This window comes from Panthera tigris, chromosome B4, assembly GCF_018350195.1.
Source record: "Panthera tigris isolate Pti1 chromosome B4, P.tigris_Pti1_mat1.1, whole genome shotgun sequence".
Classification (NCBI taxonomy): Eukaryota; Metazoa; Chordata; class Mammalia; order Carnivora; family Felidae; genus Panthera; species Panthera tigris.
This window is the reverse complement of record NC_056666.1, coordinates 114,950,169-114,968,702: the sequence shown is the minus strand read 5'-3', so window position 1 is coordinate 114,968,702 and position 18,534 is coordinate 114,950,169. Positions and strand designations below refer to the sequence as shown.

General features: G+C 44.8%; 1 protein-coding gene across 3 annotated transcripts in view; it reads left to right on the top strand.

Moving 5' to 3' along the window:
- Positions 1 to 18,534, top strand: part of TMCC3 (transmembrane and coiled-coil domain family 3) — a 287,838-nt gene that overhangs the window by 124,736 nt on the left and 144,568 nt on the right. The window contains exon 1 of one of the 3 annotated variants that reach the window (XM_042992903.1): positions 10,258 to 10,329. The exons of the other annotated variants lie outside the window; for them this stretch is intronic. Within the exon in view, the coding sequence (XP_042848837.1) occupies positions 10,318 to 10,329 (12 nt within the window). The 5' untranslated portion in view covers positions 10,258 to 10,317. Of the gene's footprint in view, positions 1 to 10,257; positions 10,330 to 18,534 lie in introns of those variants that run through there. 3 annotated transcript variants of the gene reach the window in all.

Below are 18,534 nucleotides of genomic sequence, written 5' to 3'. Positions count from 1 at the left end.
GTCGTTGGACATGCCTTAAGGTAAACCACATTAAATCTGTATGCCATATCGAAATGTCTTGCATCTAAGGTGGAGGTTGGAAGATGCTTATCTGTCTACACAGCTGGCAGAGCACTTAAGTCTAATAGGCTTTGCCTAGGTGGCAGTGAACTGAAATGGAACTTGCTCTGGGGCAGGGAAAGGACATGTGGGTGAGAAAGAAGATGGGGAACATATGTTGAGTAAACAACCACCAGCCCTCTGCCAAAATCCTGCTTTGTTGTCCCATGATGATTGGTATTTCACGCTGCTCCACACCAGACTGGTTACTTCCTAGTATCTGCCCCGAGGTGCCAATCAGATAGAATTCTCCGTCTTCATGGCCACAGTTCCCCGGGGTTCAAACTTTTTTTTTTTTTTTAAGTTTATTTATTTTTGAAAGAGAGAGCGTACGCAAGCAGGGGAGGGGTAGAGAGAGGGGGAGAGAGGATCTGAAGTGGGCTCCGTGCTGACAGTAGCGAGCCTGATGTGGGACCGGAACTCACGAACCGTGAGATCGCGACCTGAGCCAAAGTTGGACGCTCAACCGACTGAGCCACCCAGGTGTCCCCCAAGGTTCAAACTTTTAAGTATAATCTTCTGTCTTGGACTGTTCTATTAGGAATGCTTGGTTGCAAATAACAAAAATTAAAGAACAGTGGTTTAAACAATTAGGAGTGGTGTTTTTTTCCCCACATAGTATGGAATGTAGAGGTAGGCAACTTGTATCCTTGTGGTGACAACTTGATGGCTGCAGCTCCAGCCATCAGGTCTACGTTCGAGGGGAGAAGAAGGGTAGGAAGAAGATTCCCTTCACCAACTCTGTCTCCTTTTATTGGGAACCAGAAACAGACTTTTCCTTAGGTTTTATTCACTAGAATCACAATACCCAGCCATCAATGACTCCCAGGGACTCTGGGAAAATATATTTAGTAGGGTGTGTTAAAGTACTGAACAGAATTGAGGTTATGTTAACAAGGTAAAAAGGAGTGAGGATTAGGGTACTCACACCTACCAGGGTCTGTCATATATTGCACCAAATGTATTTTTGTTGCCGTCGTTAACGCATCACATTTACTGTTGTTGAAATCCCATTAGTGCTAATCTTTTATCTCTTCAAATTCAATCGTGTTCCCGTACTTTTGCAAAGTACTTTCTGCAGAATGCAGTTTTACATTGGAGAGCCCTGGCTTTAAATGGGCAAAAAATAGGGTTAGGACCAGGGCCAGGGCTAGGTTTTAAAAAAAAATGGGCAAAAGTCATTGGTTGGACTAAGTGTACCCTGGAAACCACACTCCCTAAATTCAATTAGTTTTTCCACTAACAAGCTATTTAATCAGACGTTCATAATATGTATGCAAATCTTGTTAATCTGTTGATAATAGTAAGTCTGGATGGTCTATATTTGACATAGAAGCATTAGAGTGACTCAGGGTGTGCGTGGAGACTTCATTCGTATCTTTACTCCTCGTATCAATAATTCTTCATAATTGTTTGGTTTTGTGATATAAATTTGTTGGAATTAAACTCGAAAGCTCATAAATAGTATAATTAGTTTTGTTACACTCCAGTTCTAATTGCTAATTGATTTAAAGGTACTGTTGTGTATTTTCTCTGTTCTTCACATTTATCCTGGATCATGATGCTCATTTACTTACCACTACAATTGTATTGACCTGGGAGGACAGTGTAGGGGAGCAAGAGTTCCTCCCCTCTTCAAGGGCCTTCTAGCTGGACTGAGAATCCAATTGATATCAGATTAACAGGAGAAAATAAAATGTAGTAACATTTGTATGGGGAATCTGCACCGACAGGAATGGGAAATTCCAAAGACAGGCAAAATGAAGCAGAAGGGTCATCCAGAACTAAGGAGAAGGGGTATAGGGGTATGAGACTCCAGAGGAAAGGATGCATCTCGCGAGGCCGTAAGAAGAGCAGATGTTTGGTAATTAGATGTTTGTCCTGCTACACAGATGGGTCACTTGGGTAAAATTTATCTCTGCTTATGATCCTTATTCTGAGAAGGACCCCAATTTAGGTTCTATCATGTGGTTAAGGGAGGGCTCAGAATAACCTTCATGCCAAAGTGTTCTCACTTAGGGCAACCTGCCCATGGCTCCTGCAACAGGAACCATATCTGTCTGGTTTATCACCCGCTTAACAGAGTGCTTGACCCATAGGAGGCACCCAGTAAACATTGGTCGAATAATTGAATTACCAGATGACTCCCGACAATAATCAGCTGTGTACCAGGAGCTGAAGCCGTCCTAACTGGCCTATTTCCTGTGTGCCAGCTAATGTTTCATTTTAAAAGAAAAAGTAGGAAACGTAGATTACACCCTAGAATATGTCAGGCTGTGGGGCGCCTGGGTGGCTCAGTCGGTTAAGCGTCCGACTTCAGCTCAGGTCATGATCTCGCGGTCTGCGAGTTCGAGCCCCACGTCAGGCTCTGGGCTGACGGCTCAGAGCCTGGAGCCTGCTTCCGATTCTGTGTCTCCCTCTCTCTTTGACCCCTCCCCTCTTCATGCTCTGTCTCTCTCTGTCTCAAAAATAAATAAAAACGTTAAAAAAAAATTTTAGAATACGTCAGACTGTATTCGGATATTTAGGCTATATATGGTGGTTCTGTTTTCCTCTGAAACGTTTTTGTTTTATATAATCCAGGCCACCAGAAAGAGAACGACTTCCTGATTCCACTTCCCAGGTCCCTGGGAATTGTTCTGATGGCCCTAACTTGGGTCAGGACCTTACCCCTGCTCCAGGCAGGAGGGTGGGCCACATTTAGTGCTATTTTTGTGAACATTTAAGTGGGGGTAGAAGCAATGCCTGGAAAAGAGGTTTTCAACAAAGCCACTTCAGTGGTTCTGCTCTTCCACTACTTCAAGCCCCCCTCTCTGTGTTTAACACATACACACCCACATTTCATCCACTCATTTACACAGTGGCCATTGGACATCAGCTGCGGACCCCGTGTCTAGTTTTGTGGTCTGTTACTTACCCTGTGTGTTACCTATACCCTGTATGCCTCAGTTTCCTTATTTGCAAAATGAGTAAAATGATAATACTTCATGGGATTGTTTTGAGGATTCAACGTGATTTTATATATACGTTCTATGTGTATTATATATAATATGTATTAATGTGGTATGTGTAGGATATATGTTCCATTGTATACAGTTGTGTATAAACTTGGAACAGTGCCTGGCGAAGGAATATTAATGAAATGTCAGCTGTTATGAGTCTGCAGTCCCTTTGCACAATTCTAAAAATCCAAAAGCTCTTAACCACCAAAATTTCTTCAAAACTTTGGCAGAAAATTCTGACCTGGTCCGAACTAAATGACTTGCAGAGCCTGACCTGAAGGCATGTGGGGACATTTTGAGGCTTGATTTAGCCACTAGGTGTGAATATTCGCACCGGTAGCTGCAGAAACAGCGAGGTAGATAGCAGGGTGCTGCCCCAGCTCTACTGGCAAATATTACGTGCTATGACCGTTTTCAGATGAAAAGTTCTGAATTCTGAAATGCATCTGGGCCCAAGGTTTTAAATGAGGGCTTATGGCCCTGTGCTCATGTTTACCAGGATCCCCCTCATCAACCACCCTGCACCTGGATGAATGGAGTACAATCTGCCCTGAAGGACCTCGCAGAGCGCTGAGCGGATTGATGTCAGCTACCGTCAGGGGCAGCCTGGGGTCCAGGGAGCACTCAGGACAGCCCTGAGCTCTGTAGGGTACAGAAGGGTTGTGAGGTGAAGGAAAGAAAGGGGATTCCTGAGGTGGGACTGGAAGATTCCAGCACCTCCTTTGATCAGGCGTGGTGCTGGGGACTGAGGATTCAGCGGTAAGGACAGCCCCGTCCCTGCCCAGAGGCCCCCTGTGCATCGTAGAAGGTGGCAGCCCCCGCTCAAGAAACGACTGCAGATGTGATGCGGTGTGTTCTAGATGCTGTGGGAGCCGGCTTTGCCTCGGGGGTCGGAGGAGGTTGTGGGGAGACAGACCCGGAGAAGGAGTGAGTAGGAGAGTGAAGAAGCAGCCAGTGGGTGGAACAGGGAGAGGAAAGCGCATGACAAAGGTCAGGAGGCTAGAGGAAGCCTGCCAGTTTCAAAGAACAGACGCAGGTGTGGCTGGAGGAGAGAGCTGGCAAACAGGTGGCGAAGGAGAAGAGAGTGGATGGCAGGGCAAGGCCAGGTTACCCTCAGGCAGGAGCCCCAGTCTGCCGGCTCGGGGTAAACAGTCTGCTTTACGCATTGTTGTCAGGAGCACCCTCTTTTCACTCTCAGAACGTCCCAATTTCAGCCATTGAAGTATGTAGTCTACCCTACCTAAAGGCCAGTTTGGGGAACTGAGAATTTATCCTTAGGGGAGTGCTAAGGAAGTGCTAGGGAATCCATTGAAAGATTTTAAACAATACACATCTTAAAATTTTATCTGGGGTGATTAAAGTCACTTGGTTTTACACAATAAAACAGTTGTTTTGCTGGGGCACCTGGCTGGCTCAGTCAGTGGAGCCTGTGACTCTTGATCTCGGGGTCGGGAGCTCGGGCCCCACGTTGGGTATAGAGCTTACTTTAAAAAAAAAAAAAAAAAGGTTTTGTCTTACTCTGCTGATCATTCTATTGATCTCAAGGGTTACTGAAATAGGTATCAGACCTGGGAGAGAGTGCTGGTCAGCAGACTGACTTTTGCTGGCCTAGGACAGCAGAATGATTTGCTCGTCGCGGTGAATACGTGTACATAGAAATAGCCCCAGTATCTGATGCTGCTGTGAAATGAAAATGTTCTCTTTCCTTGGGTGAACTCTCAGGATATCCTGTGTTGTTCAGACCACCCTCGGGAACAATTAGAGGTCTGTCTGTGAAAATTCAGGAAGGGCGGTGGCCTTCGCTCTGCTTTCTCCCTGGGTCCGGGGCCTGTGTGTGTTTGCCCGCGTGCAGGCCCATCCCAGGCGCCCTCCTCTCCGGATTTGCTTTCCTCTGTTGGTCAGAGCTAGCAGTTGGCTGACACTGATTTCCCGGCCTCATGCTTTCAGGCAAGAAAAGACAGGAGAATTCAGGAAAGCCTAAGATTCATGTTTTACATTTTGCGTAGGATGCTCTCACTGCCTCGGAGAGACACAGAGTCACCCCTTTGGGAATTCCTTTACTCTTAGTTCTTATTTCTGTCACATTTTGAGCTCTCCTGTCTGCTGCTGGGTAGGTGGAAAGATAAAGCTACATGACAGCTGGTAATCCCCTTCAGGCATCACAGTGGGATGGAGTTGAAGGAGATTTAGCCAGAAGCAGCAGATCAGCCCTCTGTGATAAGAAGGTATTGGACTATCGAGAGCTGCTGAAAAGCCTCCGGTGTGGCCTAGTGTCCTGGGGCAGTTGTAGATGGGAAGAATTAACAGCATTCTCCTGGGGCAGGCTGCCTGGGGACCCACAGGCTGGCCGTTCCCCAGGTGGGTTCCCTGCAGTCTGGCAAACCAGGAAATGGGTGATTCATCTCTTGGGGGCGAATGTGCATAAGCCCGCATATGTACAACATACACAATACACATACACACACAATAGTCGAATACCTACCCTCAAGTCAGATACTGCAATCTTTCCCCAAAGACCAGCTCTGTCACAATCGGAAAGCCTAAAAACTAAAAACGGCTTTTTTCCTTTTATCAACCCTCCCTCCCCCAGGGCATAGTCCATCCAGGGCCAACTCCACCAAGTAGTCAGACTGTGAGAACGTGGACATTTTAGGATGTCTCTCCTGCAGCCCCTCAGGGTATGCTCGCTTACTGTATGGTAAGATTTTCACCTTGGGATCCCTAGCCGTGCACCAGGAGTCCCAGAGCCCCGTGACTTTGGGCGTGTGCGTGTGGACTGCTCTGGGGAAAGGGTCCATAGCTTTCAGGGGGTCACACACGTGTGGGCATCCACAGCTGGCTCATAATTTGACACCCTCTGACATGATATTTTGTAATACTTGTGTAGCACATACTTAAAGAGATGACGTGAGTGGTGCCCGGCTGGCTCAGTCGGTAGAGCGTGAGACTCTTGATCTTGGGGTCACGAGTTCAAGCCCCATGTTGGGTACAGAGATTACTTAAATAAATACAATGTTTTAAAGAGAGGAACGCTTGGGTGGCTTAGTCTTAGTCGGTTAAGCGTGTGATTCTTGATTTCAGCTCAGGTCATGATGTCATGGTTCGTGATATCAAGTCCCGTGTCGGGCTTTGTGCTGACAGGGCAGAAGCCTGCTTGGGATTCTCTCTCCCTACCCCCACTCTCTGCCCCTTCTCCACATGTGCTCACTCTCTCTCTCAAAAATAAATAAAAATAAACATTAAAAAAAAAAATGTTTTAAAGAGATGACCTGAGAAGTTGACACTCAGCTTTTCACTCTTGTCCCATGAAACTCAACTCTGATCCCTACTTGTGTTTGCTGGTTGGTATAACAAAAACCCTGCAGATATCCAGATGTATCATTACCCCCACACCCCCTTTCCTTCTCTAGTATCCAAAGGGTTCTTACTCAGAGGAGAACTCATTCATGCACAGGAGAGGTATTTGTATTAACGAAGGCTGAGGTAGTGAGGCACAGCTTGAAGAAACGGGCTTCGAGAGTTGGAGTTGCTGACCAAAGCCATATTCTTCAAGGACAACTCCAGATGGTGCTATTCCTACCAGCATAATAGAAATGCTCTCAGTGTTCCCAGCAGAGGAATAGCATTGCACTTTATTGGCCAAGAGGGAGCAAACGTTGCATTCTAGGGTAAGACTCCAGCTGTTTATGAGGCAGCCACGCACACCTCCACCCTGGCAAACCCAAGCCAGCACCATGTGTGGTGGTTCCAGCTCTCTCCCCTGCCCTGCGGGGACTCTTTCTGTGCCTCCTTTCTTAGCCTCATCTGCCGAGGGCTTTTGAATCTAGGCTGGCTCGAATTGGACATTTCATGCAGTGATCCTCCAGGGATCTGGCTCCGTTTCCTTTCTCTCCTTGCATCTTACACATGAAATGTTGGCACTCTCCCTACCTTTTCTTTCTGATATTGGCCTGTTCCTGTTTACACTGTTGCAGTTTCAAGAATAACATCTTAGTGGGGTTGACTTTCATACGAAAACAATACAGGACAATAACAATGAAGCATTCGCTGTAACTTTTGATTTAGTTTTCTTTGAAACCTTAGCGGGTTCCTCATTAGGAGCTGTCCCTAAGAGAGGTTCTCACTTTCGCATTGCCTACTCTGATAATATTTAGGCTTTTCATAAACATGTATGGTTTTTATGTATGGCTCGTATGAAAGTAATTAAAACAGCACTCAGAACACCTAGTTCTCAGCATTGACTCCGGCACTTGGATCCGTATGCATGGTGGAGATAGAGGCAATAGTCCGGGATCAAGAGACTTCTACAGTGGGCCGGGTGGTAAATACTTCAGGCTTTGTAGGCATGTGGTCTCTACCTCAGCTCTCCAACTCTGTGGCTGCACTTGAAAAGTAGCTGTAGATAATATGTAAACAAATGGAGGTGGCTGTGTGCCAAAAAAACTTTCGTTACAGGCACTGAAATGTGAATTTCATAAAATTTTGGCGTGTCACAAGGTATTATTCCTCTTTGAATTTTTCTTTCAACTGCCTGAAAATGTAAAAACCATTCTTAGCTCATAGGTCATACAAACACAGGCGGTGGGCTGGACTGGGCTGACCCCTGGTCTTCATCAGTTTACCGCAAAACCAGGCTATAACGATAGAAGTCAATCATTGTTTGCTTCTGGGAGTGAGGTGGGGATTTACTCAAAGGGACCAGCAGGTAGTTTTCCGGAGTTTATGGCAATATCCTGTGTCTTGTTAAGGATGTGGATTACACAAGTGACCATATTTGTCAAAACTGATTCATATTTAAGATTTGAACATTTGTGTATAAATTATACTTCCATAAAGATGAAATGAACAAATGTTGCATAACAGCCTCTCAGGGGCACATACTAGACAATAAACGTTTACTTCTCTTGGACAGGTTTGCGGGTCAGCTGGGCTGGCTCTGCCCCATCCACGCCCGTTTTGGGTGCCAGGCTGGACCGGGGCAGCTGTCTGCCAGTGGCAGCAGACCCAGACAGCAGACTGGACGGTACATGTGCATTTCAGCCCTCCACATGTTGTGTTGCTTGAACACAGCCTTTCCGCAAGCATCTACATATCCTAATTTAAGAAAATGTGACTGAAATGCAAAAAAAAGCTGCATCCCTTATGTGTGAAACCTGCCAAATCTCAATTTTTGAAAGGATTGCAAATGTTGCAAGACAGCAGGGCATACACATACGAAATAATAGAAGAGCAAAACGGGACTGAAAATAAGCAAGTGTCAAAATCTGTCTCCGGATAAAAATAGGTTTCTGGCAGACCAGGAAGGACAAGTCCGCTGTTGTCCGTGCAGTGGTGATGACCCTGGAGGTGGTGCTTCCTCTGCCCATCTGTCAATTTAGTTTTGCTTTTACTCCGCTTAGGCACTGAGGTCTCCCTGAGTGAACTTGACTTCAGCAGCGCAGCCTAACCTCTCTCTTGAGCGTGAGACCTTCATTTCCGTCTGTCTACTACCTCCCCTAGACAGCATGAATGCATTTTAACCTGAACTCAGGAACTGATCCTTCATGTTCCTGTTTCAGTGAAATGGCACCATTATCAAGCCAGGTGCCCAAACCAGGCATGACTTTATGACCCACTGGAGACAGAGAATGAAATATAAGGAAGAGATGATTTTGAAGTGTGAAGCCTGAATGATTAAGAGGTGGTGGTGTTTTGGGAGCCAACCAGCACGTTGATATTCTGTAGTTGTAAGTCATCTTCTAGCTCATGGGTCATAAGCTTCAGCAGGCAGCATAGGGCTGCTCAGATTCTGAAATCCCATGGCTTCTGGAGAGCGGCCCTTAGTTACGTCCAGCATGACCATTAAAAGCTGGTGCCATAGAGCATTAATACAGCTGGTGCACCAGGCTTTGGAATCATGAATCCTAAGTAACACATCCTCAGTTTGTAAATTGAAGCAAGTTCCCTGACTTCTTGGAGCTATACCTCTCTCATTTGTGACATGAGAAGAATTTTTAGTGCCCCCTCCGTAACAGTATTTGGGGATTAAATGGGATATTTCATGTAAAGCTCTTACTGTAGTGTCAAGTTCATATTATACTCTTGGTAAATGCTGCAATTTTAGTTAACAAACTCATGTCCAAGAAGTAGTTTTGCTCTTTTTTGCTTGAAACTCTCCATTGCGCAGAATGTGTCATGCTAACAAGCCCTGTTAAGAGTCAATTAATCCCTCTGAGTCTTCTCTCTATATTACGTTATTCCTATTTTTCTCAGCCCTATCCGCTCACTCTACTCTACCCTGTCTCCTAACCCCTCAATATTTTGTGGCTGTTTTTATCACATTTTATCTTGTGTAGTCTTACCCTAAGAACTGATCGAGGATGAACATGTTGCTGAGTTTAAAAAACATTTATATGAACCTACAGATTATAAAACCAGAATGGGTTATGAAGGTGCATTATGGGGAAATCACTAACATTTTGAAGTCATATATAGTTCATTCCTTCCACAAATATTACATTGCTACATGTGTCAGTCGCTGTTCTAGGAGACAGTGTGAGCAGGACAGGCAAGGAATCTGGCCCTGGAGTTCACTTGTTGGCCAGGAGAATGTAAGTCAACGAGATGATCTCGGATGGGGCTAAGTGAGGAGATGATGGTTGAGCTCTCAAGAATGGGGAAGAATGCCGCAGGTGGAGGTAGCAAGAGGGTGAAGACTTGAGGGTGACTTGAAGACAAGAGGGTGAGGCGAGAGCAGGCATGGCATTTGAGGGGACAGACTGAAGGTTAGTGTAGAAGGAGAATATAAGAGAGGAGAGAAGGCGGTAGGAGACAGGCGGGCTCCTGTAGGGCTGGTCAGCCCTGGTGAGGAGCTGTTCTTTGTGTTGTCTTCTGGTTTGGGTTTCGTGGTGGGCTGACAAAAGACTCCCCCAAAATGGCTGTGTCCTATTTTTAGAATCTGTAAATATGTTACCTTGCATGGTAAAAGGGACTTTGCAGATGTGATTGAGATCTTGAGGCAGGGCAGTTATCCTGGATTGCCCAGTGGGTCCATTGTCATCACAAAGGTCCTCGTAAAAGGAAGGCAGGAGGGTCAGAGTCAGAGAAATGAGGAAGGGGCCACAAGCCAAGGAATGCAGGCAGCCCCTAGAAGCTAAAAAAGGAAAGGAAAAAGGTTCTTCTCTGAAGCCTCCAGAAGGAGCGCAGCCCTACTCACACCTTGATTTGAAGACTTCTGATGTCCAGAACAGTAAGAGATTACGTTTGTCACAGCAGCGGTGGGAAACTGGTAGAGGCTTCTAATTCTGAAATGCATTGGGGAGCATTTTAAGTAGGGGAGGGATGGAATCGTATTTAGTTTTGTTTTTGTTTGGTTTTAATTTTAATGTTTATTTATTTTTGAGAGAGAGAGAGAGAGAGAGAGAGAGAGAGAGAGAGAGAGAGAGAGAGACACCGAGTACGAGTGGGGGGTTGGGGCAGAGAGAAAGAAAAGAGACACACAGAATCCGAAGCAGGCCCCAGGCTGTGAGCTGTCAGCACAGAGCCCGACATGGGGCTCTGACTCACGAGCTGTAAGATCATGACCTGAGCCGAAGTCAGCTGCTCAACCAACTGAGCCACCCAGGTGCCCCTTAGTTTTTTAAAGAATGGATTGTTGAGGACACCTGGGTGGCTCAGTTGGTTAAGTGTCTGACTTCAGCTCAGGTCATGATCTCACTGTTGGTTAGTTCATGGCCCTCATCAGGCTCTCTGCTGTCAGTGTAGAGCCTGCTTGGGATCCTCTGTCTCCCTTTCTCTCTGCCCCTCCCCCACTGGTTTTCTCTCTCAAAATAAATCAACTTAAAAAAAATAAAAAGAATGGGTTGTTGGGAGGCCCGAGGGGCAGCAGGGAGCCCAGTTAGGAGGCAGAGGCAGAAATCTTAGGAGAGAGACACAATAGAGGGCCAGATTAAGGGGGTGCAATAGAGCAAGTGGGGTGAACAGATTTTGGTTACAGAGCCCATGGGAATTGCTGATGGCATGGTTTGTGGGGAGATGGAAAAAAATCAAGGGTGATGCTGAATTTGGGCTTAATACGGTTCAGTGCCATTTATCGAAATGGGGGAAGATGGGACAAGAGCTTGGTTTAGGGGCAAGTTATATGTTCTGTTCTGGACATGTTAAGACTCGATGCCTGGTGGACATCCACGTCGGTGTGGAACAAGCAGATGAGCATATCAGCAGAAGTCTCAGAAGAGAGATTATCTGCACATGCCTTCAGCCCCGGATGGTGCTTGCCCTCCGAGAGTATCTCTAGTGCCGTGGTCACTCACAGACTACCTGGCTGGCTGAACTTGACCCCGTGTGGCATTTCATTCCATGTATTTCATCTTTTGTCCTGGGCTCATTTTTTTATTGCTTACTCAGCGTAAGCTGAATGAACAATTAACAGAGGCTAAAATGAGGCCCAATATGTTTGATATTTAAAGAGTAATGAAAAACAATCTAGATTAATCTGTGCCCCAAATGTGTGCAGTTATTTAGTGCTTTTTCAGAGAGCTAAATGGATTTCATGAATTTTAATTGATGTTTAACTTTTAATTGTGTTCATGTGGGGTGGCCGGTTGGAACTCTGCCTAGTAAGACTGATGAGTCTATGCACATTTGCACACAACATACCTTTCAGGGCCAGGCGGGAAGAGGAAGGTGTAGAGTAAGGGGAGGAAAAGTACAGTGAGGAGATAGTCTTTGAAACATATTTATTTTCAGAAAAATGAAAACTTGTCAAATATTTTCTATTCATCTGTAATATAAGGTTTACTATTATTTCCTCTCATTGGTGTTTTTTTTTTTTTAATAGAAAAATGAACTTGTATTCTAAGAGGAGCCAGGTTGTTATTTACAGTGGAAAGAATTCTGAGTTGCATGTGTATATGGTTCAGATTGTGAGCCAGCCCAACAAAATGTTGTTTACTGGACATGTTTTCTCTGGGAGGTACTTTGCTAAGCAGGAAAGGGGGCACAGTAATGAGGATGCTCTTTGGCCACTTCACTGGCTCAGGCAGTAAGGAAATGTGTTGTCTGACATAAGAAGTAGGGCAGCCTCCAAACACACGATGTCCAGTGTCCGCTCTCCTTTGTGGGTCTCATGGCTCCGCCCTCTTGGTTCCGATGGCTTCATCTTTTGTTCAGGAGCAAGATGGCTGCTGTGATTCACATCCAGATCTGATAATATCCAAAGGAAAAAGAAAGGTTGTCTCTTCCTTGTGTGTCTTTTTTTTTTTTTTAATGGTTTTATTTTTATTTTTGAGAGAGAGAGGGTACAAGTAGGAGAGGGGCAAAGGAGGGGGAGACAGAGGATCCGAAGCAGGCTGTTGCACAGAGCCCCAGTGCAGGGCTGGAACTCACAAACTATGAGATCATGACCTGAGCCAAAGTTGAAAACTTAACCAACTGTGAGCCACCCAGGGGCCTCCCCCATGTGTCTTAAATGTAAAATAATCTTTTCCTAGTAGCCCCTCAGCTGACTTTTTTATGTCCCATGCACTAGGATTGAGTCACAAGCCCACTTATAAACCAGTCACTTGCTGAGGAAAGGGAATTACCATGATTGGCTTAGACCAGGGGTTGGCAACTGCTCCTCAGTCACTGGTTTTTATAGTCCCACTGGCACAAGCCACGCCCCTTCATTTACATATCGCGCGCTGTGGCAGAGTTGAGGGGTCAGTTGCGAGGAAGGTAGTCTTGACCATAGAGCCTGAAATATTTACTCTCTGCTACTATGTAGAAAAAGGGCCGGTCCTTGGTTTAGACAAAGCATCTGGGAAGCATGGGTGATGGGAGAGTCAGGTACAGCAGTGACTCTAAATCTAAAAGAGGTATAGGATGTGATTCTGTTTCTTAAAAAGATTACTAGGGGACATTTCAAAGCATTAACATAGCTAAAAATGCTGGTGACAGTTTAATACTCAAATGAAAGCTGTCCTGTAGATACTTAAAATTAGAAAGTATCATTCCTGTCACTACAAAGTTAGGAAAAAAGAGAAACGGCTTCATCGTAGTTCATATGGAAAAAAAAAATCAGAGGGATTTAATTGATACTGTAATAGGCCAGTCCTTGCCACATTAGCATGTGTGCAACTGTGGGTAAACCAGGACTGACCATGGGCGGAGGCTGGGAGAAAATGATAGATCGGATTGGAGGTAGGGGCAGGAGGTCAGTGGCCAGAGGGAGCTGTACACAAGGGAGTGACCTATGGCTAGATACTGAGGTATCCAAGCCATAAGGTCCACCGCTCCTTTGGTGCCCGGGTGTCTCAGTCAGTTAAGTGTCTGACTCTTGGTTTCAGCTCAAGTCACAATCTCACGGTATTGTAGGTTCGAGCCCTGCATCGGGCTCCGCACTGGGAGCATGGAGCCTGCTTGGCTCTGTCTCTGTCTCCCTCTCTCTCTACTCCTCCCCCCCTTGCACTGTCTCTGTCTCTGTCTCTCTCAAAATAAATAAACTTAAAAAAAAAAAAAAAAAAAAGAAGGGTCCACTACTCCTTCAAGGTGAAGAAAATTGGTATCAGAAGCAAGAAGGGCTGGTAGGAAGTAGGTAGTGGTTTAAGATTAGACTCCAGTCCCCTCCAAGAATTAAGGGGAGCCAGCTCTCAGGGCTCTGGGAGGAAGTGCTAAGCGCTTCAACAAGGCCAAGGAATGGTGCTCCATTGAAGAAAGCGTACCAGTGTTAGGGATGCTGCCTTTGGATTCCGCCAAAATATTCTCTGTCCATCTCTTTTTTTCCTGTGTGTGCCTGGAACAGGTTACTTGACATTTCTGAGGCTTGTTTTTGTGGATCTGTTCGGTGGGGATAGTTGTAATATCTGCTTCCCACAATTGCTGGGAGAATTAAATGTGGTTTGTGAAATCTTAGTGCAGTTCCTGAATTGTGCGGTAGAAGTTCTGTCAGGCATCGTGGGCTCTATTTCCACACGGGGAGCTGTTAGGGATGTCCTGTGGTGACTCTGAATTCTGTCTGTACATCATGATTACTTCAGGGGCTTTTTAAAACAACAACAACAACACTGATTTTTAAATGGATACCCAGATCAATTGAATCAGAATCTTGGGAGTTAGAACAAGGCATTGATAGTTCTTAAAGGTCTCCTGGTGATTCTAATGTGCAGCCAGCTCTGAGAGCCTTTGTCTTACTATGTTATCAATCTTGGTTGTCACTGGCTCAGGGCCTCACTAAATCTGCAGGTGGCCAGCTCACTGGAGACAGCTGGGTGGGGCCGTGCCTAGTGGAGACTGACAGTCTCCGACTGACTTTGAGCTTCAGATGAGCCAACGGAGAAAGGAAGCTGCTAAAAAACCACAAGCACATTCACTAATACCACCCGTCTGCTTAAAAAGAAGCACTGCATTGAAGGACAGGCCCCCTGAACTCTGAGCCGGTCAAGGCACATCTGAAGTTGCATTGCTCCTCAGGAGATACGCAGATGAGAGCAGACACAGTCCCTTACAGGCCTTTGGACGGAGTTGGGAAGAGTGGCAGTGTCAGCCCAGGCGTCACTGTCGGCTGGAGCAGATCAGACACAAGATGTTTGTCATGAATTCGTCTGTGGAGAGCACAGTGTGGAGGGGAGAAGACACTTCAAGTTCAGGAGGTGGAGCATGGGATCGGGAGCTGAGTTTCCATGAGCACTCTCCATGCTGCTGAGACACAAACACTGAAAGATACTAACAGAGTTGAATGACAGAGGTAGCACATGCATGTGTTGTTAGAAAACAGTTGAGAAATAAATTCCACAGACATTGAGCAATCGGTACACTTCCCTGGGTCAAGGGCATATTCTTAAAGCCTCAACAGAAGGCCCAGTGGAAGGTGAGCAGGATGACAAAAGGAACGGAGCTCACAACCAGCAAGCAGTAGTGGAGGAACTGAGAACATTGCCCTAGAGAAGGCTGGACAGCTGAGCGGGATGGGAACCCTCATTGGACAGTTGAAATATCAGCTCGTAGAAGGGTGCTTGGGACCCCTGACTAGACTTTACAGGGAATCACACTTTTGTTCAATAGTGAGAAATTGTTTTAGCATCAGGAATTGAAATTAGAGTAAGACTCTGTCTTGTGAGATGGTAAAGTCCCTGTCACTAGACATACTCCCCTGACATTAAGAGTTACTTGTCTAAAGTGGAAGTAGGGCAGGATCCATTCAACCAAACTTGTATTTAAAGTGTTGGAGTACAGGGGCGCCTGGGTGGCTCATTTGGTTAAATGTCCGACTTCCACTCAGGTCATGCTCTTGAGGTTCGTGGGTTCGAGCCCACTGTCAGCTCTGTGCTGACAGCTTGGAGCCTGAGCCTGCTTCTGATTCTGAGTCTCCCTTTCTGTCCCTCCCTGTTTATGCTCTGTCTCTCACTCTCTCTAAAATAAACATTAAAAAAAAAGTGTTAGAGTACATTTTTATCTCCCCACCACCACCAAAGTATAAGAAACTTGGATCGTTATGATTCTTCGATTTCTACTATAAGGAAAGAAACCATGACAGATATTTGAATAACTGAGTACTACTTGTTTGCATAACCAACCAAGAAATTCAAACGTTCGTGTAAATAAGGACTATGCATTTTAACACAGGTGGAGTGACAGAGATAGTCTGTAAGTTTATTTCTCTTGGTCTTGAACTTTGGGAAGCATCTTTGGGCATTCTGCCTTTAAACCTTTTATGCTAGTTTATATTCAACTCATCATATCTTTGGTACCTAGCAAATGTGAGGCATCATCTTGTACTTTGTTGAACATCTCTTCTCCCCAGACTTCTCCGTATCAGAAATTAATCTCAGCATTGGCAGCATCTTCCACATTGTAAAACGGAGTCACAGCACAACAAATACAAACAGTGATGGTGCTGGACACCTATTGCTTGCTTCCCCAACATGATTTCTCCATTCTGCATTCCTAATAGCCCCCGTTTCTGTATTATAGGGATCTATGTGTTTCTGGGAAAACACATACCTGACTATACCTTGATCAGGAAGTGGAGAATGTGTGTTAGGCTAAGGTGATTCATACACTGTATTCTTCTTGCTACTGTGAGGTTAAAGGCAGGCACATGATCCAACCTGGACCAATCAGAGTATATTTCAGGATTCTCCCTGAGAAGGCTGGGATGAAGACATACTCTTTTCCTTGCTTGACTTGAGCAAGAAATTTGTGGTCCAGGAGCTGTAGGTAGTAGCTATCATGCAACTATGTTAAGGCTAGTTTCAGAATGAGCTGACGCTAAGAAAAACAGGTTAAGAAATAGAGAAAATCAAAATCAGGTTCTGGTGATATCACCTGGCTGCTGGATTAAACTTTGCCTAGGGTCAAAACTACTCCTGGACTTTTCAAATATATAAGTTCACTTTATATTTAAGTCAGTTTCACTTACATCTTCTTTGACTTGGAACCAAAAGATGCCTTAGTGATCAGTATGGTGGTTATTTTGAGGTAGTGGGAGTTACAGGCTTCATTTTATCTGTTATTTAGCTGTATTTGCCAAACTGTCTGTAGTTAGCATGGATTACTTCTGTAATGAAACATAACAAAAAAGTCTCGTAACATGTAATCATAGCATCTACGTTGGCTGGAGGTTATGTGTCTAGGGAAGTAGACATTCTTACCAGGGCTAAACCAAGATGCACTTGTGTGAACTAAGCGAGTCTGCCTATTGCTTTGGATGGATCTCCGGTGATATTGCTGATGACTTCTTGCACCACCACCTATGTTATTGTACTCTTGGTAATCCACTGATTTTGTCCATTTGCTTTTTAAACAAGTTTTATATATTGGTGTACTCCTATCTAATTGCATCTTGGAGGACAGAGAAGGACCCATCTAGTGAAACTAAACCTTTTACCGCTGCTTACTTTCCTGTGTTTGGGGCAGCGAAGGAACTCAGTGCTGTGCTGTCAGCCATTTTGTCCCCTCCTCTTGACTTATTAAAAAATTACATACTTGAGGGGCGCCTGGGTGGTTCAGTTGGTTAAGCGTCCAACTTCAACTCAGGTCATGATTTCACGGTTCGTGAGTTCAAGCCTGTCATCGGGCTCTCTGCTGTTAGCACAGGGCTCACTTCATAACCTGCCTCCTTCTCTCTCTGCCCCTCCCCCACTCTCTCTCCAAAAAAAAAAAAAAACACACTAAAAAATACATACTCATGGTCATTTTTCAAATCAATAGATATGTAAAACAAAATGTAACAAATTGCTAGGAAAAATAAGATGGAAGGAGACTGATAGACTGAGATACTTAAAAACATATTCATTCACTATATGTGGACCTTATATGAAGATTGATTCAAACAAATTAATTAGTTTATTTGTTTATTTTTGAGAGAGAAAGAGTAGGGGAGGGACAGAGAGAGGGAAAAGAAAAGATCCCAAGCAGGCTCTGCGCTGTCAGCACAGAGCCCGACGCAGGGCTCAATCTCATGAACCACGAGATCATGACCTGAGCCTAAATTAAGAGTTGGATGCTAACTGACTGAGTCACCCAGGCGCCCCTCAAACAAGATTCATATGAAATGTAAGCACTGGATATTTGAAGCATTAAGGTGTTGATCTTTCAGATATAATAATGGTGTTGCTTGTATGGTTTTTTATAAATTATTTTTTTAATGTTTATTATTTATTTTTGAGAGAGAGGGAGAGACAGAGCACAAGTGGGGGAGGGGCAGAGAGAGAGGGAGACACAGAATCCGAAGCAGGCTCCAGGCTCTGAGCTGTCAGCACAGAGCTGACACAGGGCTCGAACCCACAAACTATGAGATCCTGACCTGAGTGGAAGTCGGACGCTTAACTGACTATGCCACCCAAGTGCCCCTATTTTTATGTTTTTAAAGAAGAGTCTTTGTCTATTAGCAATACATATTGAAATATGAAATAATATGATATCTGGGATTTGCTCCAAAATAATACAGAAGAGAGGAAGTGAACTGGTCAGGAGTTGATTGCTGAAGCTGAGTAATAATGGGCACATAGGAGTTCATTAATCTGCTTTTTTTTCTTTGATAAAAGGTTAAATAATAGTAAAAATCTCTACTTACTTTCCAGTAGTAAGCAGTATTAACAATTTGACATATACATTTTTCTAGAAAATTTTAATATGTAAATTACAGAGACAATGAAGGGTAATGGAGGTTTGGTTTTGGTTTTATTTAATTAAATGGATTCATTACTTCTGTTGGTCTACAACTTTCTCTTTTTGGGCGGGGAGCACAGTATATCAAGGAGAATTGATGTTTTTTTTCCCCCCTAAAGAGAACAAAATCCTTTGCTTTTGTAGCATTGCAGTCTCTGCACCCTGGGGGATAATTTCAGCGTTTTGTGGGGGAATACCTGCGTTTGAAGCCGGGAGTTCCTCTGGGCTTCCACCAGAGCTTTAAGCGTGACTCTTGGGCAGTTCTCACTTATCTGGTTATGAATCTTTCCTGGCACACTCTCCC